The 25,406-nt window shown below is 37.5% G+C and overlaps 2 protein-coding genes across 6 annotated transcripts in view; both read right to left on the reverse strand.

Annotated features, from left to right (window-relative positions):
- Positions 1-14,340, reverse strand: part of sergef (secretion regulating guanine nucleotide exchange factor) — a 28,498-nt gene extending 14,158 nt beyond the window's left edge. The window contains exons 1-10 of one of the 3 annotated variants that reach the window (XM_022672370.2): positions 14,252-14,298; positions 13,416-13,587; positions 12,239-12,374; positions 11,265-11,420; positions 11,039-11,133; positions 9,952-10,012; positions 9,734-9,847; positions 9,479-9,541; positions 8,783-8,941; positions 7,743-7,891 (exon numbers count right to left, since the gene is read on the reverse strand). In XM_022672370.2, the coding sequence (XP_022528091.2) occupies positions 7,743-7,891; positions 8,783-8,941; positions 9,479-9,541; positions 9,734-9,847; positions 9,952-10,012; positions 11,039-11,133; positions 11,265-11,420; positions 12,239-12,311 (870 nt within the window). In that variant the 5' untranslated portion in view covers positions 12,312-12,374; positions 13,416-13,587; positions 14,252-14,298. Of the gene's footprint in view, positions 1-3,441; positions 4,263-7,742; positions 7,892-8,782; positions 8,942-9,478; positions 9,542-9,733; positions 9,848-9,951; positions 10,013-11,038; positions 11,134-11,264; positions 11,421-12,238; positions 12,375-13,415; positions 13,588-14,251 lie in introns of those variants that run through there. The other 2 variants (XM_007235174.4, XM_007235173.4) reach the window with 2 other exon arrangements.
- A 1,573-nt stretch (positions 14,341-15,913) lies between these two features.
- Positions 15,914-23,455, reverse strand: tph1a (tryptophan hydroxylase 1 (tryptophan 5-monooxygenase) a). 3 transcript variants are annotated; one of them, XM_007235178.4, is made up of 11 exons: positions 23,245-23,455; positions 21,241-21,342; positions 20,888-21,071; positions 20,562-20,662; positions 20,383-20,450; positions 19,482-19,678; positions 19,155-19,290; positions 18,091-18,217; positions 17,695-17,790; positions 17,278-17,411; positions 15,914-16,912 (listed from the first exon to the last, which is right to left on the reverse strand). In XM_007235178.4, the coding sequence occupies exons 1-11, from the start codon at positions 23,338-23,340 to the stop codon at positions 16,738-16,740; spliced, it is 1,416 nt and encodes a 471-aa protein (XP_007235240.1). In that variant the 5' UTR covers positions 23,341-23,455; the 3' UTR covers positions 15,914-16,737. The 3 variants fall into 3 exon arrangements, with proteins under 3 accessions (XP_007235240.1, XP_007235238.1, XP_007235239.1); XM_007235176.4 differs by having other exon boundaries at positions 21,205-21,342; XM_007235177.4 differs by lacking the exon at positions 23,245-23,455 and adding an exon at positions 21,996-22,856 and having other exon boundaries at positions 21,205-21,342.
- Positions 23,456-25,406: the final 1,951 nt, after the last annotated feature.

A 25,406-nucleotide genomic window follows, 5' to 3' on the forward strand; every position in this document is an offset into this window, starting at 1 on the left:
ATTTATTAAAATGTTATTGTTGTGGCTGCCTGTTTCAGCTGCCTGTTTTAGCACAATAAAATATATTAAAGAGTCTTAGTTGGGACATTGCCCTTGAGTTCTCTTAAATCTCTGCCACAGATCTTTTCATGTTACTTTCATACCACAATCAAATTCACTCTATCCGGATGGAGAGATTTATCTGTTCTTTTTAATGAGAAGCCGGAATAAAAACATGCTGAAATGAAATAGGAATAACAAAGAAAGATCTGTGTGAAAAAAATAATAACTAAAAAGTCGGCTGAAACATATTTACTCCAGTAAATTATAGATAATCAAAACTTTAGCTGATGATCAGATAGAAAAAACAGTTTAAATGTTCACAGCAGTAACAATACTATTCTTTCTGTACACAGTATGCTCAAGTGTGAGGTTTTCTTGCTTTACACTCTTTTCTCATTTGTTGATTTGCTGACAATTTAGTTTCAACATGACATTCTAACTAAGATCTGCATGTGCTTTTGACCTATTACTTTTATTTAATTATCATTTGAAGTAGAATTATGTAAAAATTGACCTTTCTTGCCTCTGTTCTCCATATACAGTCTGAAAATAAACCACCACAAAATGACATGCCTGGCATCTAAAGTGAGAGAAACATGTGGACTGACAAAAAAATACAGTAACATTACAGGACTCAAATATGGCTCACCATTACATAGTTACAGTTTGCAGAATGCTAACCCCATAGTAGCAACAATAGCAGCACCACTCTTTCTAGTATATTCATGTAGAATCAACATGATTTAGAAACATTCATTTATAGTAAAAATGCTACATAATGCTGCTTTAGCTCAGCAACCTAGCAACAAGTGTTTAACAGTCATCAAATACTGGTGCTCAAACTCTGAATACACACATACAGAAAGGTAAGCAAGATGTGCAAGGAAGGCCTGTCCTGATTTAGTCTGTATCTTTTAACATCACCGACACAACAGCTTTCTACTAGACAACCGCACAGCATAAGAAAGCACAGCAGACATACAGGCAAAAACACAGTCAGTGTCAAAACAGCCGCTGGTCACAGGACAGAGGGCTGTCCAGAACACTCAGTACAGCCGTTTTATCTTTCTCTCCAGAGCTGACCTTCACAATCTTCCTTCACTATCGAACTTGAAATTAGACAACATACACTAACAAGGTGTCACTTCAGATGTATGAATGAGAGGGAGTAAGCCTGAACTTTGGTTGGCTGGAAAAGGCTTCCGCAACTTAAATAAAAAGGCCTAAAACTGCGTCCCAAACAGTCTACGATACAACACACATCTCTGGACTGAGCATTTACTTCATGATTTTAACTATCAGGGTTGCAATAAACAGAATACTAGGACTGCAACGATTAGTCGATATAATCGACAGAGTGGATAATTTAAATTTGTCGACTACAAATTTCATTGTCGACTAATCGTTAATTTGTAACAGTACTGCATTACACAAGGTGCTGGAGACAGAAGCGCACTGAGTGATGGGTCTCCTAAAGTTAGCAAACACAACAGATTACATATTGAATCACTAAATGTTAGTACTTTCCATGTTAAAACAACATTTAGACATTTAAATGCCATTTAAATCTCATATTAAGCCGTTTCTGTCATTTTTAAAGATGGAGGACATGGCAGAAATAATCGTTGACTAATCGACTAATCTGAAAAATAATCACCAGATTAGTCGACTACTAAAATAATCATTAGTTGTAGCCCTACAGGATACTAGAAAAAAGGTACAAATAATAGAAATTAACAATCATAATCATTGCGCTACAACTGAGCACTCTCGCCGCTTTTAGACTCTTTGGCCCGTTTCTGCGCTACAATTGCGCATTCTCGCCGCATATAAACTCTTTGGCGAGTTTTCCGCGCTACAACTGTGCACTCTCCCTGCTTTTAGACTCTTTGGCCTGTTTTCTGCACCACAACTGCGCATTCTCGCCACATATAGATTTTTTCGCGCTACAACTGAGCATTCTTGCCGCATATACACTCTTCGGCAAGTTTCACGAACTACAACTGCGCATTCTCGCCGCATAGAGTCTCTTTGGTCTTTTTGGAGCGCTACAACTGCGCATTCTTTTAGACACTTTGGCCTGTTTAAACTTTGAATCTCACATTATAAAAACCTGCGGGACAACTTTCATTTAATTTCTAAAATACACTTCGAAAAAGGAAACGGGCCGCAGTTTGGACGCCCAGGTGCCCTCATTCTCTAGATGTTTTTATTTCTTGAATAAGCTCACAAAACAGTGACCACGGAGTGTACAACACACAATTCTTATTTTAATACCAGTATATTGATTATTTCAAATATTTTTTTCCCCATAACCCATTCAGAATATTATGACCACCTCTTTGTTTCAGTACTAAGCAGAGCACTTAATTTGTCAAATTAAACTGTTGCAAAAAAATGGTCTGTATTATTGATTGTGTTGCGAGTGGTGAGAGAAACATTGACACATTTTACCCTTTGTTTTGGGTGACTTTGAAAACATAGCAAGATGTCAAGGAGTGCAAAGACATCTGAAACAGGAAATGAAACTTCATTTGAATTACTGTTTAACTTTGCTTCTTATTCTGCAGTGTTCAAAATAGGAACTAGTATTATTCTCTCTGCCGAACAGCTATTTATATATATTGCTACTTTCCATGAATCAATGAACGAATGAAAGAATTTCCATGATTTTAATTTTTCTTTTTGCAGATGTGTCGGTATGCTTTACTGTCCTTTGTTTTTGCAAAGAGTGTGTTTTATAAGTGAAAAGGCAATGGTACACTGACATGTCAAAAGTCATGGGACAGCAGTATTTTAGACTAATAATTTGTTTTATCAGTTTTACTTTAGGAAACAGTTTGGGATTGTCCACACTTCTACAAGTTGTGAGTGAGGTTAAACACAGGTCATCAATGCTCACGGCAAGCAGCATAAATGATCAGAGTTGGAGCCAGGTCTAATAGTGTGTGCAAGATGAAAAGGACATTACATTTCTGAAGTTGTTCGAGCATTTAACACTCCTTGATCCCATAACATCAACTGTCTACACGGAATATGTAATAAGAGGCATTACCAACCACAGTAGACAGCACATTGGCATGCACAACAAAATAGACACCTTTCTTAAATAATCTAATTAAAAAAAAACTTTTTTAATGTTTTCAGGAAACACAATAAACATATGGCAGTTGTTATGGCTATTTCAAAATTATTAAAATGGTTAAAGTAACCAACCAACCAACCAGGAACAACACAATATTCAATATTTTGAAAATACAGATTGAAAAGGCAGAAAACAGTTAACATTTAAACAGCAACAAATTGTAGAGCATTTCTAGCTAGCTTTATAGACTTAGCTATTTTGCAGTCTAAAAAACTCAATAAAACGTAATAATAAAACTATGCAACTATGCAAGAACTAATATTTATAGCCTATAGCCTTTAAAAATAAGAAGTAAAGTTTATATTATAGTAAAAAATCTCATCTCATCACTTACCAACTGGAAACAAGCCCTGAATCGTGGAAATTAATTAAGTGAAGGGAGCCGCCTTCATGAAAAGCTTTTAAAATCACATTTTATTTTGACTCTTATAATAAAGTAGCTTAAGTCACACACTTGATATTGGCCATTATCCTAAAGGGGTAGAATCAAATGATCTGATCAACTGAGGGTGTAGGTGATTTTACCACAGGTGGCAGCATCGTATAGCGAGAATTAACAACAATAAAGGAAGAATTACTCCTCAAATGGGAGTCTCTTTTTAAAAGAGAGAGAGAGAGGGAGAGAGAGAGAGAGAGAAAGAGATCAGTTTCCCAATCAATGAGCTGTCTCTGCACACAGGTCATCCCAAATTAGCCATTACTGCCAGTTAGCTGTGCTGTGTGAGCCTCATGCCTCCAGCCATGGAACAGGATATTCACATTCTTCTTCCAAATAACACTATTACAGGAAACCATTGGTGGCACTGGGCAAATATATAAACTGATCTAAGTTTTTTTTATTACCTTTTATTAGCATTATTAAATCCAAGACCAATGTATACGTGTATACATCACATATCAAAATGTCAGAGTATCAGTTTTTGTCAGACTCTATATAAATGGAAAACAGTTGATCCTGGGTAAGTATTCTGGCACTGAGACGCTCAATACATGTGGGTACTGATCTCTCCGTCTGCTGCTGAGACTACAGCCCTCACTGGACCATCCTTGGGATTCTTAGCACAGCATGCAGAACCTGTGTGACACAGTGTGAATTAACTCATCTAAATGGATTGTGGTGTTTACTACCATCCCAATCTGTTTATCGAATCTACAGTATTATTCAGTGAATTGCACTTAAATTTCATTAGACTAGTGTCACGATACCAAAATTATGGCTTTCGATACAATATCTGCGATATTGTATATTTTGATAAATATCTCAATACTTAAACAATATCACGGCAAAAAAAAGAACATCGGGAAATGTAATGGCATAATAGATCATTGAACTTAAGTTTCTTTTTAATAATAAACAGAAAACATTAACAACGTGATATCTATTCAGTGTTTGCTATCTGTTGAGCACAACATTACATTAGGAAAACAATTTTAACTAAATGAATCAAAATATATAAATTACATTATATTATGTCACAGTTGCTGAGTTAGTTAACATATCTGAACAAAAATAAAACAATTCTCTGTAACAGCACCTAAGCTTTATGGCCATGTTATAAAAAAAAAAAATAATAAACCTGCCCTTTATTTTCTCACTGACTTATTTTCTGGACAGATTTTTTGCCACTTTGAACATATCTAAACAAAAATAAAATAATTCTAAGTTGCAGCAGCTGAGTTTTAGAGCCATGTTATGGAAAAAAAAACATTTGTTGTCCAGTTTTTTTCTCACTGACTTATTTTCTGGTCAGTTCTTTGGCCACCTCATGCCAGAAACACAAGCGTGTCAGTGTGCTCTTAAGTGATACCAATGCGTTTAGGACTTAATTATTCTTTATTTGAATTATACTTAATTATATTTAATTCGTTTTTATTTAAATATTATTCTTTAAATGAATCTGCATGTCTATCAGAAAGATGCTTCGCTAAGTTGCAGGTGTTGGCTCCCTTGGTCTGTACAGGTTTAAAGCATCATTTGCAGACTGGTTTTGATGTGTCCACAGGGTTGTCCTGACTGTCAGATGTGTATGCAAAATAATAATTCCATATTTTGCTTTGTGCGTGTAGGTTGTTTTACAAGCTGATGACTGTTCGCAAATTTGCTCGTATTAGCAGCCATGCTACGTGTTCTCCTCTGAGAGGAGGTACATGCTACACTGCCCCCATGTGGCACTCTTTGGAAATACCGCTCTTATTTTAAAACACGTTTAGCATCGATACTTAATAAATAGGGTGTTGTACCATTTTTAATGACGAAATATCGTGACTTTTCTAGAATTGGTATATTGTGCAACATAACATGGTAGTAACTAGTATTGTGTGCGAGGTCTCCTGCATTGAATGTGGATGTGATTTCTGCCAGCATCATTACCACCAACTGCACTGCCTTCCATGAGGGATTACTAGTACATGTAACACTTTGGATTGAGGAATTTTAAACGTCCCCACATCTGCAGAAATTAAATATCCCATCCACTCTGGCCAGTGTTCAAGCTGATTCACAAGATAATACCTCACAACTTAAATACAGGTGTGGGTGCTCCCAAGCCATTTAATGAGGTAACACTTAATGATCAGTTAACATTCTGCTGTCTAATGGCATTTGGCATGTTAGCACAGTATAAACATAGAGGTATAAATCAGGAAAATGGCTGGGAGTCACACAGATTACAACTGGTAGGATGGGCCCTTATCATACTGCTTCATGCTAGACAGTAAGGGCATCTTTTAGCCAGTGCAACATAATTGTTTATTAGTAATCTCCTCCAAGTGTGCTCATATTTGTTTTTTGTGCCAAAGTTCAGCCTTTGTAAGTATGCAATTGGCAATCAGCTTAAATTTCTCTAATTTAGCCGATCATGAGAGTCGATCATATCTTTTTTGGGGGTTAAGGAATACAGTGGCTCTGAGCGAGGCTCAGTGTAGAGGCTCGCTTGTGACAGGAAGCTGCAGTTCAATTATCAAATGCTGGATGGTTAAATATGCTAGATTGTATAAAAGGAGCTGCATGATTGAAGACTTAATAACAGACAGTTTTTTACTGTAAACATGTTAGACTAATGTATCTTATGAAGGAAAGAAAATAAAGCCCAGTTCACATTACCCAATTTTTAGTATTTTGTTCATCACTTTGTATAACCCTGTTGAACATTTATGGAAAAAGTTTAGCATCAAGCCCAAAGAGTTGCTCTCATAAAGCAGCAAGAACAAAAACTTAGGATTTCAACAGCAAGAGACTGCAGCTCATCCTCCTCGCCCGTCCTTCTCCTCCGCTGCTTTTCTTCTCACTTTCAGGAAGAATTAGAGCATGTTTCACCCTTCCTTTGTCCCCTTTCTCATCATCAGCATACCCAGTGAAGAATAGATGATCCAGCAGTGGGGACACTGTGGCATCAGCAGCTTTTGAAGATTAAACATGATAAGTAGCGCACTGGCAGAAAAGAGGCGGGGTGCACAAAGGCAAGTCGCATAAGGACACCTTTCCAACGTTATGAGTGGAGAGGGGAACGCTGAGCTCCTGCGACAGGGATGGACAGGGTCGCTCTGTGCCTGCAAAACCGCACCAAGAAATAAACGCAGCATGGCACAGATGTCATGTCTGTCTGTATCTCACACTGCCAAAGACCTTCCCTCTGCTTTTCTTATCACCCAGCCTTCTCCCACAGTCAACAAGTCAACACTTCCCTTAGGTCACTTTGTTTAAGAGGGTTTTGTCTACATTCATACATTCACAACTGAAACTCACTTAGTTTAACTGAAAATATTAAATTGTGTATGCACAATGCACATGTGTATACACACACACACACACACACACAGATGTTGAATCTCCAAGGTTAGTGGTGACCTTCAGTGTTTGAGAATGCTGTCTCTGGGCAGGATGCAAGAAACAAGAGGTAATTCTCATAGTGATGTCCCCCCCTGCTGGCTCTCTCCACACACTGCACTGAGACACACTGCACACAAGTCTCCATGGTAAAGCTTCAGGAGTGGGGAGTGGGGGATTAGCTACTAGATCTCTGATTGGTCAAAAAGCGTTGGTCAGAAAACCTAATGTGGTCATTCTCACCACCTCATTGTGTAAAATGCTGCATTCTGCCAGTTGTCACATGCTGGCAGCGTTTCATACACATTTTATTGAAAAGCACAGCAATAAAATCATGTTTGTCAAGATAATTTAAAATAATTTAAAACTATTAAGATGCAGAATGATTGCATAGCCAGTAGCTGGCTAACTGGCATTGCAAAGGTGGTTAGTAGGGTGTTGCTAAATTGTTTGCAAGATGGTTCCTATGATCCTGTTAAGTGGTTGCTATGTCAATCATGATGTTTGTGTTGGTACTGGTTGCTATTGTTTTGCTAAGTGGTTGTTATGGCATTCCAGGTGGTTGCTATGATGTTGCTATGGGTTTCCGAGATGATGCTAAGCTGTTGCTAGCTGAAGCTAGAGGTATGTGGTTTGTGTGGCTAGTTTATAGTGTATTCAGTATATCTGTATAATTGTAGCAAATTTTTTGGACCTCATTCATTTTTAATGCACGCAAGGTTCTCATACCTGAGTTGCTCCATGAAGGGTCTTGACCTCTGCTGGTAGGTTTGTCTCAGAACCTGAGAGTGCGTCTCGAATTGTGACGTCATCAGTCGGCCCTTTTCTCCCAAGCTGTCCATAATTGGCTCTTCCCCATGTATAGACTTTCCCACTCTCTGAAAGTTTTAGATGATGCACTAAATAAGACACTGACTTCTGTAAAAAAAATGCTTTTACAAGAACTCTAATGTGTTTAACACCAAAGTAGGCTTAATTTCCAGGTGATATAATATAATCTAGATTTATATACATCTCTGCTATGAATGTATCATGCTTTATTTTCATTTATGAAACAAAAAGCTGGAATTTGTCACCAATTCATTTGACTGAACATGGCATTCAAAGGGGCATTTAAAAGTTGGGCCCCTGTAGCCAATATTCTGACAGTGTGAAGTGCTACGTAAAATCATGTGATCAAGCCTGACACATTGTGGAAACAAGTAGAATTTTTCTGACCTTTATATTGCCCATAATGTATGTCTTGGCAAGGAGGGCACATTACCATAAACTGTTATGTTGGCTGTGTCTAGAAACAGCATTGGTATTTAATTAGAATGTTTTTAAAATTAATATATTTTTAAAATTAATATATATATATATATTAATATATATATATATATATATAATGTGTGTGTGTGTGTGTGTGTGTATTGCTCTTTAAAATCAATCATTTTTATGTTAATATATGATTATTATACTAATTGAATAAAATGCTCCTACAATGACTACTAATTAGCTATCCATAGGAACAAATACTTTGACCATAGGGTCTCCCAAAATTCTACATGCCACTGTATTTGAAAGACACCTTTACAGAAATTACTTTGCCATCAATTTTACACTCAAAGAAATTAGCTTTCCGGTAAAATCTTTGTCTGAGCTAACGTAAACATCACTTGAATGACAAAGCATCTGTCTGATCATAAAAGTGGGATTTTATGCTGAAAATGTTCAAACTCAAAGAAATAAGTGCTTTACCAGTCAGGTGTGTGTGTGTGTGTTCATACCCGTTTGAGCAATTACATGTGTCCAGCCGCTGCATACTGCAGAAACTCTCTCTCCGTTTAGCAGTGAGCGATCTAAAGCAGAAGGAAATGGCAGGAAGGAATGCTTGCTGCACAGCTGGCCGTGTTTATTACTGCCCCACAGGAACACATCCCCAGTTTCTACGGGATCAAAACAAAATGTCAAAGCTCCCCCTCAATTAATTTAGCAACAGTAATTAGTTCCAATCTAGCAATAATGTTGGCTCTATGAATTCTGTTATAATGCTTGCTAAATTCCCCAAACACTATAGTTTTACAGTGAATTATGGGTCCACTTTTTTCCAAAAATTTGCATTTATTGAAAATGTGCTTGTAAACATTTTGAACTGTTGATGGTGACCTTGTTTTCTAAAATTATTGCTGAGATATTTTACTACAACCAGATGGACAGATAAATATTTAATTCTAAATATGAAGGCAATGCAAGAAATATTATTACTGTTATTGATTGCTGAACATGCAGTAAAGGCTTTCAGTTTCTTGAAAGGAAACAGCATGAAGGTTGTGATGGAAATGACAAAGATTGCCTTCTTAAAGGGGTTTTTATTACTCTATTTTTGTAATAATGTGTTTTATGAAACAGCGCTATACATACAAAATACACATTATATTGATACTGACCAATATTATTACAGAACTCATTGAGAAATACCTCACCTGTCAAACAGACAGAGTGGCCAGACCCTGCAGCCACTCTCTGGGAGGTTACCTGTTCCAGTCCTATGAATACAAAAAAACTAGATTAGGACAAGAACGGGAACATTTCTTGCAACAGCAATAACTGCATTAAATGAAAAGCTATACAAATCTGTATAAAAAAAGTGTTCAGTATGTTTGGCAGACCTCACACAGTCAAAGTGAGATAAACCCTTGTACACTGTGTACTGAAGAAGAATGTGTTAGGGTGTTTACCTAGGACTAAACAGGGCTCCTGTGAGTTGAGGTGGGCTGGGACAGGCTGAGGATTCAGTGCTCTTTTTGCTTGAGCAGACAGACCTGTACCCCACTGATATACAACACCTGAACCTTCTCATACACACACAAACACACACACTGTAATTGTAAGTAATGCAGGAGCAAGAGACAAAAGTATAGAATGATAGAAGTAAGGAAAATGAAGAAAGACATACCTGTTACTGCAAGTGCATGTCTCAGCCCTGCAGCTACACTGATGACTGATTCACTCAAAGACTACAAAAGCAACATTAGAAACATTGTAATTTAATTATTATTATACATATTATTATATACTATAATTATTCTACAGTATTGCAATCACACACACACACATACTGACATCTGCTAAGATATCTGTTACTTCTGTTCCAATGCGTAAAAAAGCAGCACAGCAAAGTTCAGAGTCAGTCACTCAGCTTTTTATCATATCTGACTCGAATTCAGCCAGAGAGACTGTAAAATGTGTTAAACTAAAGAGCCTTGTGGAGGACGCAGAGTAAAAAAAAAATCATCAGTCCGAACCTGATACACATGATACACACAGAAAAAGTCATATTGTGATTAACTCCAGCAAACAGCTCCATCAGCATAAAAGACCAATGGTCTCTTTTCATATGGTAAAAAAAATTTGAACATTGTGTTTCAGAGGAAATCCCATTGATGTGTTTTTGTTTAATTTATTTAAGTAATTCTTAAATTATTTTATTAGTAAACACCATTACAATAATTTGTGGGACGACTCAAATACACTGTGCATTAAAAAAAGCATTTAGTGGACACTTTTATCTAAAGCGACTTACAAATAATGATGTACATTAGCAATAGAGGACATAGAAGTCCAAGGCAAAAGATTTTTGAAAGGACCTAAAGGAGGCAAAAGGGGAATAGTGGGATAGAGCAGGAAAGGAGGGGAAGCAGGAAATGAGGTTAGAAGAAGAATAAAGCCATTGATTACAGTTGTCAGCAAGGCCTTGTGCAGGCTGGTGGCTCCCCACTGGTGTGGGGTGTATTTTTTGTTACAACATTGGTTGGGTTCACTGATGAACATAAACACATTGTTGACCAGTGCCCCTGACCATTTGTGACCTTCATGGACTTCATTTACCTCAATAATAATGGGACATTCCAGCAGGAAAATGCAATGTGCCATCAAGCCCAATTTGAACAGAACTCCTTTGAAGAGCGTTCTGAGGGCATTCCAAACAGCATGGCACATGTACATAACCATGCAAGCTAATATATAGTATGATCAGTGTTTACCTTGATGAGCAGCGGCTCTGCTGTGTGTTTTATTTGTGGTGAGACACCCAGCTGTCCAAAAGCATTGGAGCCACACGCCAAGACGCGGCCGTCATCTGCAAGATATATTTTTAAGACTGTTGCTCTCCAAGCAAGACAGACATGACTTTTCTTTAAATTGGCTGACTAATGGGTTGGTCAGGATAACTAGATTTCATTCAAGAGTAGTTGTTTAACTGGAAGCTACCTGTAAGAATAATGGTGAAGTCCCATCCACAAGATACTTGCTGAACAGTCATATTTCCAGGCAAAGGACAAAGCTGAAAGGTCATGATATCCAATATGTGTCCGAGCCCAAGCTGGCCTTTGTGATTTTGTCCACAAACCAGCAGCTCCCCTGATTCTGGAGACAGTAGAGAGAAAACAATGTGTTATTACAGAGAGGACTAATACAGGGCACCCTTGTCCACATAACCATAGTAAATACAAAACATTCTAATGATGTGTGAACTGGATGATCACTGTTCTAATTCAATTCATGTTTAAAAGGATTTTATTAACAGTCTAGCAACTAGGACCGTATAATACTGAAAAACTTTGGATTTTTTTCCCTGCAATTCGACATTTTAGCAAATGGTAATTGGCAGATATAATCTGTTTCTGTTAGATGTGTCATGAAAAATTAATACAGGTGATTTTTTCTTTTTGCTTCAAGCAACAAATAAAAAAGGGGAACATTGCACAATAGTGTACTATTTTGTCACTTATTTTTTGATTAGTCACCTTTGCTTCCTGTGGGCACAGCTCCTCCTCCAGCTTTTCCTAGCTTCAAAATAATAGAAAGAGCTGAATTTGGTATTTAAATTCCCTTTAAGTGTCCATAATACATTTTCGTGTGGAATATGCTCACATTAATTATGTAAACGTGTAATCTATTGTGTTTTGGCACATTTGATGACAAACAAAGTAAGTAGACAGCCCTTACACCCATTGCTTTTCTGTCCTCAGCCTTTTCTGTAGCGCACTGTAGTTACAAATTACTGAAATATACTGACATTTGGAGTTGACTAAATTTTGTACTTAACATTGACGATTATATAGAATAATTGCTGCAGTCCTATTGCACGTGTGTACATTGTGATAAAAATAAAAAGATCAATTCTGCCACCCTAGAGTCAACTATAATGGGTTTCACATGTCAACATTTAAAAGATATCTCACCAGTAATGAGCACTGAATGGCCGCCTCCGCCAGTAATGGCCCGTAGTTTTCTGCTGTGCTGACCATCATCCATACACTGCGGTTCCGCCTGATCTTCGGCATGGCCCTGACCCAACTGCCCAAAACTGTTTGCACCCTGAGAGAAACCACAAAACTTACGTATCATTTATTCAACCAACACTAGACTGCAATTAGTACAAAGGTATCTTCTTTTCTCCTTTCCTCTGGGTGCATCTACAAATCCAAAAAAAATATTCTCCACAAGACATAGCCAGGATAACCTCTTCAGATTGAGCCTTGGATACCCATGACCCTGTCACTGGTTCTCCAGCTGTCATTTGACTTTTGGTAGGTTCTGACTTGTACTGACTGGTGTGATAAGATCTTGTGCCACATTAAAACTGCACAGTATTTCTCATTCCCCCTAGACTTAAAATCGGCTATAGGTTGCCAGGTATGTTTAATACAAAACCCTTACTTGGGGAATTCTAAGGTCTGAAGAGGCTTGTGTAAGATCATACAGGAGAAAAGTGGTTGGGTTTATGGTAAAACCAGCTGCAGAGCTAGCGTACTGTTCTGTATTTACTGCATATGATAAATCATACATAATTTATAATCAAAAGTAAAACTTAATTGACATCCATTACAAGATGAAACTCAACTGCAGTTTGGCATTTTTATGAGTTTCAGTCAAATAAGATATTTTCAGTTATATGTGTTTCAACTTTGGGACTTTTTTTTTATATATATTTTAACACTAGGGATGCCACCTTTCAGAATTTAAAATAAGGGACGCCCACCACAGCTCCACCTGTGGGACAGGGCACCTTTATGTAATGATCACTGAACACTGTATTCCACAAAAATATAAAGATCTGTACAGATTTCTGTGTATTTTGTCAACATTTGTGAGGAATACAGTGTCTGGGGATCTCTAAATAAACATTTTATCTTAACAATTAACTGTTATTAACTGTTCATTCATTATTTTGGCTATTTAAAATATTAAATTGGCTTTTACTACTGTATATTAATAATCATTTATTCGACAAAACTCAACATGTAACCATTCTAACACCTAAACAAACAATCAAACCACAATAGTCTACTAAAATAATCTCTGCCTCATGCACTGACATCTTCTAGCAAAATCACAACCAGATAATAACATAATTACCCAGATCAGTCTCAGGAGAGGAGTGGGGGTGAAGAACTGTGAGACTGATGCTTATTGGGGTCTTTTGTTTTTTTAGTGTGGGCAGTGTTGCTCTTCTGATCCTTGCTGTCTGATATCAGACATCCCACCGCGCGCCACCAAAAACACTCGCAGACACGTTTTAAAGGGGAGTCTGTAACCGAAAGAGGAGCCCAGGGAGAAGGCATTTAGTGTTGATGTGTGGGTGTGACAGACATGCGTATTAAACATTTATGGAAATACGGAAGAAAATTGGTACATTCCGGGACTCAACACGTTGCCAAATAAAGGTGGCAACCATTTAAAAAGCAATGAGAACCGCTCCACTAGAGCATCTCTCTGTTGTTTTTCAGATGCTCGGATCCAGTCATCTAGTTATCACAGTTTGACCCTTGTTAAAGTGATGTTTATGCTTGATCATTTTTCCTGCCTCCAACAAATCAACTTCAGTAACTTTCTGTCTGCTGTATAGAGATGTTTTATGAGTGAAACTGCATGAATGAATAAACTCGCCTCATTTACAGGGTTTAATCGCACCCAGTCCCATATCTCCAGATAACATATAGCACTACTAACTAACTAACTAACTGAAAGGGACACTGCAGAAATGCTTGTTTCACGCTTTCGCCCTCTGAAACAGTGTTGTTTATTTCTTAAAAACTGTTATATGAGCTAAACCGGTGAGAAAAAGAGCACTAAACCCCGTTAATCTCAGCGCTTCGGTACAGACACTGCTCTGCTGATTCTCTCATCTCTACAGACTCCTATCAGCGCTCTCAGGAAACTCGGCAGTATTTGATAGATGGTCAGAAACCTACCCACGTGTACAAGACATGTTTTCGTATCCTCGGTGGGTCCATCAGTGGGCGCACTATGATGACGACATACATGCTGAACGCGTCCTTCAGATCCGCCATGATGTGTGTGGCCAGAACCCACTTCCTGTCTCCCCCCTTACAGCAGAAAATCACTGCGCACCGCTAGAGGGAGCCCGCCAGCGAGTCCTCAATAAATGGGGGTGAATGGAGCTAAACGGCTAAAACTCAAATTACAAATATTAATGAACTACTTATCCAGAATATTCATTAAATTATAGAACGTACAATAAAGTGTTTCACTACAAAATCAAAAGAAAACTTACTTATATGTTTCTATTTTTCTAAAGCAAACGATATTTCTGCAATAAAGACGCTAGCATTACTGATACTGTGAGCTGAGTGGTTGGTAAAGGGCGTTTTCACACAATTAACAGTTCGTATTTAGTTACATTTTAGATATTTGGGCCGGTTGGTTTTGGTTTCACACTTTTAGGGTAATTTACCACAGCATGAACAGTCCTACTGAATTACTATTTTGTTTTGTGTGGTTAAAAAAATATTTCTGTTTATAAACAAGGATTAATCTACTGTTACAGGAAAAAAAATATTCCCAGTCTGTGTTAGTGTCCATCAATTATTTTTTCCTCTGGTTTACTTTAAGACTGACTCTCTGTAAATGGTCAGAAAATCCGAAAGCATCTAGAATAGTGCTCTCACACTACATAATCTTCCGACCATGGTTCAGAAGATCTGGACCGAGACCAACTCTGGTCCTTTGGACTGAGGTTCAGGGTCCCTTTACAACCATCTACTTTGGTTCAACCCCAAACAAGGTAAGTGTGAAGGAAAAAAATCTTAACGGTAGTTGAAAAGCTTTACAAATGTCTTTTACACTAAAACATCATAAAGCCTCATATATTTAGCTGTATCCATATGGAGCCATTCATTATGACAAACCCAGAGGATGTTCTCAGGTGGATTTTTTTTTTTGATTGAGATGCAGAAACAGCGCCATCTGGCGGCGAATGCTCATTACATCATTTAGACTTTATCCTTTAGCTGTGTTTTAACGTTTAATCTGTAGACCTGTATCTATAAAAAAACAAGCTCTGTAAAGTTTCTTACAGTAATCTGTCCTTCACTGTAACTCATGACATCCATAAGTGGCATATACTGAACACCCTAGGAGCATCATAGGACAATGTTTGTTCATTTGACCTTATTCACAGAATGTATGAGTCAAAATTATGTATGAGATGAAAAGTGTATTTTTAGCTTCTACAGATCTGCTTTAACCATTTTAACAATTCAAAATCTTTAATTAAATGTTTGATATTTCATATAACTAGTTATGACATGAGTTCTAGAAAAAAATGGTAAAATTTAAGTTATGAAATTGTTCTTGTGACATTTATGTTACATATGGATTTTAACAGCCACATGCTCTTTTTTTATCACAGTAAGAAAATAAATATAAGTGTGCTTAAAACTGGGTGAAGGCTCCCCCAAAAAATCTCACAGTTGTTTTTCTTATGTTTTGTTGTTTTAAAGATGGTTTGATAATTTACAGAAAGACTACAGAAAGGCCACAGGCAGAGCTAAAATATATATGACAAATACTGCAATGCTGTACAAAAGTAAGATGCAAATAACAGACTCCAATAAAGTACAAAAATAAGTTATTTTATTATAATAAGCTTCTACACATATACACATTACAACACATTCATCTAGCCATTTGAAACCTGAAGTGTAAATCATAGTGTAAATCTGTTGTAAATGAACTGTTTGAGAATAGGAGCATCTATATTGATTAGACCAAAGTCTTAGATGTCTGATGTGTAAAATGACCCTTGCATACCCAGTGACAAATGAAAAAATGAATAAAAGCTCTGATTTTATGAAGATAAAACAAAGAGAGCATACAGGACATGAGACACAGCTAATAATAAATATAAACATAAAAATATGATAGAATTAGGTTCACACTGAGACAAAACATTACAAGTGCTTGTCCTTTTCCCCTAATAATGTGGATAGAGATAGAAAACTAGTGATACTAAAGCTTTAAGGTACAAGCCCATAATAAATATCAAATTATATGATAAAGTGCCTTATGATGCCAAGATGATTTTAATGACTTCTACACAAAAAAGCTGAAATCACAAAAACAATATATTGATGGCAGAGAGTATTACTTTATCACAATGACATTTAAAGCAAATATAATGTCCACAAGTATTGTGTAAAAGACAATAGATGAATAAGTTAATTAAATTAGTACCACTGCAAGTTTTTAAAGCTCCATGGTACTAAAACAGAAATGATGATTAACATAATTTGAAATGGATTTGAACAATGAGTGAGATATTGTCATTAGATGCACTATTGTGGATTTGGTGGAAACTGGAAACAGTTCTGTGGTTTTGCTCTTTGATGGAAAAAGCAGTGTATATAAGACGATTTGTAAGATCACTGTAAGTCATTCAGACGCCTAGATGTTTGTTGAGTCTGTTCAGCGCATCTCCCACAATGTCCAGCTCATGTCTCAGCTCCTCCACCACACTGTTGATGCTAGTTGTGTCCTTTAGGACGTCCACGCTCTGTGTGTAGGGGTTGTAACGCACTGTGAATGGCCGCTTGATTGTCTTTGCAAACTCCCTGAAAAGTGGGAAATTAATGCAATTTTAGTTGATAGCATGAACTGCATATATCGTCACTGTTCAATGAAAACCTGCATCTCCAATACAGCAGCACTAAAGGAGAGAGATAAAATTTTCTTAACTATCAACTGACATCAATGTAAAAGAGTTTATTATGTTAGATATATTTTGAAAATGTATATTGTTCCATTCAACATGAAATTTAGAAAAGGGGCAGTTCATCTATTTAAAATATATAAAAAATCTTATACAAAACATAAATGGAGATGCTTGTTTTTCACTGGGATGGTATTAAAAAGCAGTGTAAATATTGCAGGTATAAATCAATTCAAGATATGATTTACTTTCTGAATCCTCACACACCTCATTTTGACTTTGGCCTCCTCAAAGCTGTCTGACACGAAGTACACGTCCTGAAAAGTTGTGATGATGCACTCTTGTTTGCATGTAACTTTGGGGTCGAAGGGCATGATCCGGGCATTCCCCGACAGAGCGTGCTGAGAAAAGATTTATTAGCCAAATTAATTATAGTCATGCATTTTGAAGCAATGTGTAAGTACATTCATGCAGGCCACATTTATATTAACCATTAAATGTCCTCACAATAATAATAAACAAATAAATACATAAAAAAAATAATAAATAAAGTGTAATAGCATGCTAACTTTGATATCTTTTGAGATGGCACAATCAGGTTAAAATATGTTTAAATGTGTTCTACTAAAATGTGTTCTGGGATAGTGGATAGAGTGTGTGAGAGAAGTGAGCTATGAATATTACCCTCAGTTCACTGATGGAGGACAGCAGACCTGCTCCATATGCTCTCAGTTTCCCCTCCTGCTTACACAGCCCGAACTCCACAGTGAAGAAGTAACACTGAAATAGAAAGAACAACATTAATTGTCATGTTTGCATGTACATTTCAGATTGATGAACTTATACGGTGTTCTAGGTAGATATTGCAATCAGTATTTATAAAAAAGATTAGTTAAATCAATTTAGAAATCTAGCATAGGAAAGCACACACCAATAATGAGTGATATTTAGATTTAATTGCCTGTTGTTTTTAAACCAGTGAGGTGGTAATCAGTCATGATCAGTATAGATAAAGTAAAAATTATGTCATGCAATAAAATCAGCAATGATAACACAGATAATGTTCCTTTTGAAACTTACAGTGGCAAGTTTCTGAACTGCCTCATCAGATGCTCCCAGTGAAGCAAGTCCAATCTCCTGGCTGAACTGAGCGAAACTGGGCTCAGCCAAAAGAGGTACGTGACCCAGTAACTCGTGACATGTGTCTCTGAAACATACAGATCACCAAAACATTCAGTCTAACATTGAACTAAATGTTTTTGTTAACAATTAACAATACTACTATTACTGCATATTTTATGACACACGCTCATAAACAGCAATAATACATAGACAACAGTAATGGGACAACTAGTTATTCATTCTTTAGATAAATCAAGAGTATAAAAAAAAGATTATATGCTTTTTTTCAAAGCAACTGTTTCTACTGTGTAGGAAAGGCTTTCTGCTAGATTGAGCTCATCCCTAATTCTTTAACTTAATTCTGGGGGGCATTATAATCCTCTAGCTCAGGGGTCGGCAATTAAGTTTGGCCGCGGGCCAGATTTTTTCCAAGCCATTACATGGCGGGCCACAAGCACTTGGCGGGGGGGGAGATTGGCGGGCGCGGTGGCGGGAGGGCGCTCTTAAAATGACAAGCAGACATTCAAGTGGGCTGTTGTGGGTGAAATCTGTGGACTGACCATTGGGGCGCAATTAATGATATACCTGTTTGTTAAATAAAAAAAAACAAATGAATAAAAAAAAAAAATAACAGAATAAAGAAGCTAGCAGTTATCTAACAGCCCGTGGCTCTATCAAAAAATCTTTAATAAATTTTTCTGTTTTGGAAAATTAAGTTTCTAAATAAAGAGCATTTTTGAGACGGACAGTCCGATTTTTTTTTCATTATAGTTCAACCTCACGGGCCAGATGTTTCTTGCTTGCGGGCCGCATCTGGCCCGCGGGCCGCCTATTGCCGACCTATGCTCTAGCTAGTTGTTCGAAAGTAGCTGAATTAATTGATTCATTAAAAGGGGTTTTCAAAGACATTTGGTCATATAGTGTATCAGCATTTGAACATATTGTCAAAATTACACACTGACTGATTTTCCATGGAATATTTACAGAGGTATTAATTACATATGCTTGTTATATATACTTACGGTTCAGGTGTGTACAGAGGGTCCGAGCTGTGCCGGACATACTGTGTGCAGTGGAAAACACGGAAGGCCAAGCCTGCCAGGAAGTCTCTGGGGGAGAGGTATCCTGCCACAGGTCTTATGTTGAAACCGGTACGCTCTGAGAATACAACAACACATTTAACATCATAAAGAGCTTAAACAGTGAACAGTGAACACAGCATAAACAGTGAATAGTGAACAGAGGTTCTGCAAGAAGTTCTCAATGAGAATACCATCTAAACTCCCATCCACACAGACACACACTAACACCAGAGAAGACTCAGTATGTGGTGTGGTGTCCCATCTCACCTCTTAAGAAGCGTGAGACGTCTTCTAGCTGAGGAATGTTGTCCTCACGATATCCACAGTACTTGGTGAGCAGAGGTAGGTTCTTCAGGTGTTCTCGGCAGGCATGAGTGGGATACAGTTTATTTAGCTCTCGGAACACAACACCCCACGTCTTCACCTCTTCTTCCGTGAACTCAATACGGGGGATGGGGTCTCCACTGGTAAAGAAAACATATGTAACAATGTATTAGGAACAATTATTTCTAAGTAATATAAATACAAATAAATGTACTCCAAAGTTTTGTTAAGATATGCCATAGAACAAATTGTGGTTCTGTATTGTTTGTACTTTTGTACCAGAGATGTGATTCTGAACAATTTTTAGATTTTTGCTTTACTATAAAAGGTTTATCGCACAAAAAAATGTGTCTTTATGGAAACTGTGCGCTGTGGCCCCCCACTGGACAACAGTGGTACTGCTTGAAATGGATTTTCCTTTTATTAAATATAAATAAACACATTTCAAGGAAAGCAATTTAAGATTCGCCATATACCATGTAATTTACCTTACAATACTAAAACATTGCATTTAGGTCAAGATCATTGACTGGTCTTGCAAAGTACAATCACATGACTGACAAAGCTAACAAGCATCTGAGGAATACGTTTTTATCTTAATTTTGTCCTTGTTTTGTTAATGCCTTATAAACAGCCAATACGACCAATGCTGTAGAAGCCTATTATTAAGTCTGGCAGGTTACACTGATTTTTGTGCAGGTGGTGTTGTTTTTAAAATGGTTGATTGATTTTTTTAAATTTTATTTTAGCTTAACAGAGCCTTGAGTTGCCAACAACAGTCACCCAACAAAATTGAGAGTGCAAATAAAATAAATAATAAATAATTTCTTATCGGGTTACTTACTGCTTGTAACTCATGGCCAAATCTGCAAAATACTTTCTCCTTTTCCGGTAAACATTGTCTTTAAAGCCCTGGAGAAACAGAGAGCAAGGGATGATTAATGTTTCAGATTTTTAAAGTATCTGCATGTCTATTAATAAAGCAAAAAAACGTTCAAATTCAGATTAACATGCAGTGCTTACCGGGTGGTCTGCATCCAGGTCTGATCCATACATCAGTACACGATTAGCGCATTTATCCAGATCGGCGATCTTCTTGGGGAACCAGGGTACATTATCCATCTCTATAAATAATAACATATAATTACATTACTTTGCTTTGGTGGCATTTTTTTTTCATAATAGAAAATGAGAATGGCACTTAATATATTAATTAAACTAAACACATTTACATAGTGTAGTAGTCTACCATACCAGATTAAATGCTTGTTTTCCTACCTATATTCAGAATGCATCCTTTTTATATAACACATTTAAATCATCCAGCACCCATGAATGCACGCACGTACCGTCTTCTTCTGGGAGGCTCTTGATTGACGTCTCAGTGTCCAGCACGTTTACGTGTTTGCGCAGCAGTTGGATGATCTCGTTGAGCTGCTCGTGGTTGCTGTCGCAGTCCACCAAGATCTCAAACTCCGAGTTTCGCCTCCGCGATTTCCTCGACTCAATGTGCACGAGGTTGACGTGGTTTTCCTGTTTTGTGGAACATTTTTTTAAGTTAGGCATTTTTTTTTGCTTTATAAAACTGTGTTTGAATAAAATATGTTTAGACCAAATTAAAATGCTTATATGGGATTAACAATTTAAATGAATAACGTGCTATTACCTGGAATAGCTTTAGTGCTTTGACAAGCCCACCGACCTCATTCTTCAGGGAGAAGACAATAGCTGCACGACCCTTCTCTGCAGATTCGCTTTTGTTGTCTTTGTTTTCATCTATCTTAGGGTATGCAGATTTGTTCATCTGTAGAAAAAGAAAGTTCAGAAAATTCAGCGTCATTTAATTCATTTCGCATCTAGGCTATAAATGTCTGTATAAATACCTTTTTAAACTCAACACAAATGCCAATATTATTGTGCTGTAACTTTTTTTATTTTCTCAAGGTGACGACCAAACTAGCCAGTAAAAAGCTCAACATCAGTGAAACGAATCATTAGTCGTTGACACCAGCTTGTGTCAATCAGATCGGTGCAGATTATAGTCGAAATTAACCTGAAAGCACAATGAGACTTAACGAGGCTTAGCCTATTTCTTACGTCAATTCCTGCCTATTTTGATGTTACAGGAAAACAGCTAAAATAAACCAAAAATAAAACAAATCTTTTGGCCTTTTTAAAAAGGCAAAGCTCTGATGATTTAATTACGTTTGAAAATACCAAACACATCCAAGCCAGTCAAAGGGTGAATTAGCTGATCCAATTAAAGCCTTTGGCACGGGACCGTCTGCGCCCTGGTTTCGCGCGTGCGTCAGGTAATTCAGCACCGCGGACAGCGACCGAAACGCGCTCCCTGCCTTAGGGCGATCTGGATCTGGGAATCTGTATCTTATACACGCTTAATTACAGTCTAATCACAGTTCCATCTTTCCTAAAGAAGTTTTCCAACCGTCTACCAACCATTGCTCGTAGCGCGACTGCGGGGCAGAGCAGCTGCCGCCGGCCGCGTCCTCCCGCCTGAAGGATCCCTAACAGCATCGGTGCATTGAGAGCGGCCCGCGGGTCACTCGGGTCAGAGGCGCACTCACGGCTCAGGGTCGATCGCAACGGGTCAGAGCACAACGCTGTCTCGATTTAACAGAGTGAGAGAGAGAGAGAGAGAGAGAGAGAGAGAGAGAGAGAGAGAGAGAGAGAGAGAGAGAGAGAGAGAGGCCGGCGTCTGTCTCACAGCGCCACCTCACAGATCAATCCCATTTAGAGAACGTGGAAACCTATTATTAGCACCTTCTAACCCTTACTAATCTAACAGGGGATTAGGCTGCAATTAATCACTGTTGTACGCGCGTGGCGCGCTGCTCTTAAGTGCATTTAATGGAGATGTTCCTTGGCCGTGTTCTCCTCGGGCGGTGAGTGCAGTGAAGTATCTATCCTGCAGCCTCCCGACGCCCCTCTTCATCTCTTTGATTTCACGTGCTTAAACCTAAGCATTCTCTACATGCATTGTCTAAATCTTTAGGGGGGCTTAATCTGGCTTTATCTGATTATCCTCAAACAAATACATTTCGAGGAGAATCAACTGCTCACGTTTTCGCAGAAGTGCGTGTTGCGCTCTTGACCTTCTTAACGCTTGACGCACTGCTTTTCTCACGGCTTAACGAATTTATTTACAAGGGCCACCACACCAGAAGTGTGCTAAAGAACGACTTTCGATACCTTCTAACATCTGAACATCAGCCAAAGACAATTAAAAAGTAAGTTTCATAATATATTCTTATATGCATTCTTACCACCATTATTACAATGTTATGGCTACATCTTAAAATGTTTTATTAGACAGAAGGGCGAAGTTTTTTTTTGTTTACCAGTAATTTATAATTGGTAACTGAACATATGATGGGCATTGGTCCTCCAAAGGTTTTCTCCAGCATCTCCATCTGGAGATCTCAGATCAGCATCTGAGAGAGCTTTTCCTTTCCACTGTCGCGTTTCATTTTTGATGTTTTATAAAGCACATTTTGGGCTACATCCTCGATGTATGAAATGTGCTGTATAAATAAAGCTTATTGTTATTTTCATTTATTATTTGTCTCAGAGCCGCATCTTCCTTCACATTTTTTTACAATTATCAGTTCATTAAAAATACCATGTTTTCATTTTGACTATTTTATATGCAGTCAAAAAAGACAATGAATTAATCATAACATCTTACCTCATTGTTAAGTTGCTTCCCTTCCAGAGTGAGGCCGATGTTCATGGAGTCGAAGGACCTCCCTCTGCGTGGACCCTCGCTTTTGCTTGAGTACATTTTTAGCTCGTCAAGGCTGCTATTTATTCGCCCGAGGTCTGATTATGATCAACCCTTTTGCCCGGTCTCAGTTTGCCCGTGATGGAATAATACACCGAGGCAGGGCGCTTGGGTATTTATGAACGGCAGTGCGGGGGCAGGAGGGGGTGGGGTGGGATGTAGCTGCCTGGACAGGAGGCCTCGGTAATCTCCCCCAGGAGAGCAAATGGAAAAAGAGGAGCGCTGCTCACGTCATGGGGACGCTCATGGGGACACACATACCTATTCATTTTGTTTCTGTTTACACACATATAAATATCTACACCTAAACAAAAAGTATGGAAATGCAGTAATTTCGTCACTGACTGTTGACATGAGTCATGCAAACTGAAAAAAAACGAAATTCTTTCCAAGACACCAATGACGTTAACCAGGAGATTTATTTAGAATCTGCAGAGACAGAGATTTTGGAGATTTTCTGTTCTTCAAACAGAACTTTTTTTATAGCAATCATTTGAAACCAACTACAGTTTTACCACATCTTTATGAAAACAAAATCCTAGAGTCTAAATTTCCAAAAGATTAAAATCCTATAAATCATATATATTTTTAATCATTGTCATGCAAACATTTTGGCCGTGTTCACATTTCACAACTCACTAATCAAATCCGTTTTTTTCTTAATTTTCTTGTGTCCAAACCTACGCCCTATTCACTGTTTAGTAATAATCCGACAACGCATCATAATATATATGCTATCGGACATGACATAGCCAGTCCATTGCATTGTTTGGTTTGAAGCTTGGTGCACAACTTCTCTGAGAAAGATTCTGGTAAAATTGTTTATGCCATGCAATTCGCTGTTGCACAATAATGAGCTCACATGCATATTCAAGTGTTCAAATCGTTTACTACTTTGTTGATTTTTGTTTCCTTGTTTTGTTGTCCACATTTAGTGACTAGGTAGTGAATATGGCGTAGTTACAGTTTTGCCGCACTGCTGGTGCTGGCTGATGACCACGGTTATGCGTACAGACAATAGTATGAATCCGACCCGACCATTCAGCTACATCTCACATTCCCACGAATCTGATACATATCTTATTTAGGACCACATATTAAAGTGACACCGATTTGAAAAAAAAAAAAGAACCTCAGTGACCTCATTGTACATCCGAAACAGCAACTTTGCAAAATAATGGAACAAGATCTTAATTTTCAAAGTCAGTGTAAAAAACTCATTTTAAGATGCTGCAAATTGAATAACAAAACAAGTGGAACTGATAAATAGAATGGTTTTGGTCACTGCCCTTTTTTCTAGATTTTAAAATGAAAAATATAATAAGGAAAATCTAAAAATCTAAAGTAAATGTATGTATGTATGTATAAAGTATTTAAGTGCTAATGACTTTTATGAAAAAAAAGTGTGTGTTAGAGCAAAGAATTCCACTCATCTGTAGTTATAAAGACCTGAATGTCCAAAATAAAATTAAATAAAAGTGAAAATCTTTCATGTCTTTCATTAGATAAACAAGAAGGTTAGCTATTTAGGTTAATTGCACTCACCTTTGTGTAACCGTCTGTGTCTTGTCTGCCTCTAAGCCAACAATCCGCCAAGGTTAGACTGGGCTCTGCAGACTCCTTTGTACCATCACTATCATTTCAAATGTCTTTGTGCATTTGATTTTTTACAGCCTGGTAAAATAATGCCTAAAGACTGGGAAGCAATGCAGTATATAAAATGCAGTAGTGCTTCACAAAATAATTATAAAGTATTTCCTTTAAATGTATAACCCTAAATCAGAAGTTGTAACAGTATTTTTTGTTTTATTGTAGATAGTTTGAGCCAAACATATTTTTCAGTTTGTCTAACTGTATTTTGTTGCATAATGTACATTAATTTTTGCATTTTTAGACCTGCTACACATTCCCAAATCCACTTGGGCAAGGTCAGTTTAGGGCTAGAAATAAGGTAAATTACCAGCAACAAAAAAGGGTCTGTAATGGTATGGGACTATGTCACTAAACTTATGTCATACAGCATTAATACAGAAAAGTACATTGAAATCTGAGAGCAACATATGCTA

Source organism: Astyanax mexicanus, chromosome 2, assembly GCF_023375975.1.
Source record: "Astyanax mexicanus isolate ESR-SI-001 chromosome 2, AstMex3_surface, whole genome shotgun sequence".
NCBI lineage: Eukaryota > Metazoa > Chordata > Actinopteri > Characiformes > Acestrorhamphidae > Astyanax > Astyanax mexicanus.

Bases quoted from the DNA above. Each gene is read 5' to 3' on its own strand.
- tph1a (XM_007235176.4), bottom strand. From the start codon at position 23,340: ATGTACTCAAGCAAAAGCGAGGGTCCACGCAGAGGGAGGTCCTTCGAC. The intron at 19,291-19,481 runs GTGAGATGGGAC...TTGTATTCTCAG, and splicing joins CGTCTCACGCTTCTTAAGAG to AGCGTACCGGTTTCAACATA. The intron at 16,913-17,277 runs GTGTGTGAGGAT...CCCACTTTTCAG, and splicing joins GAGGCCAAAGTCAAAATGAG to GGAGTTTGCAAAGACAATCA.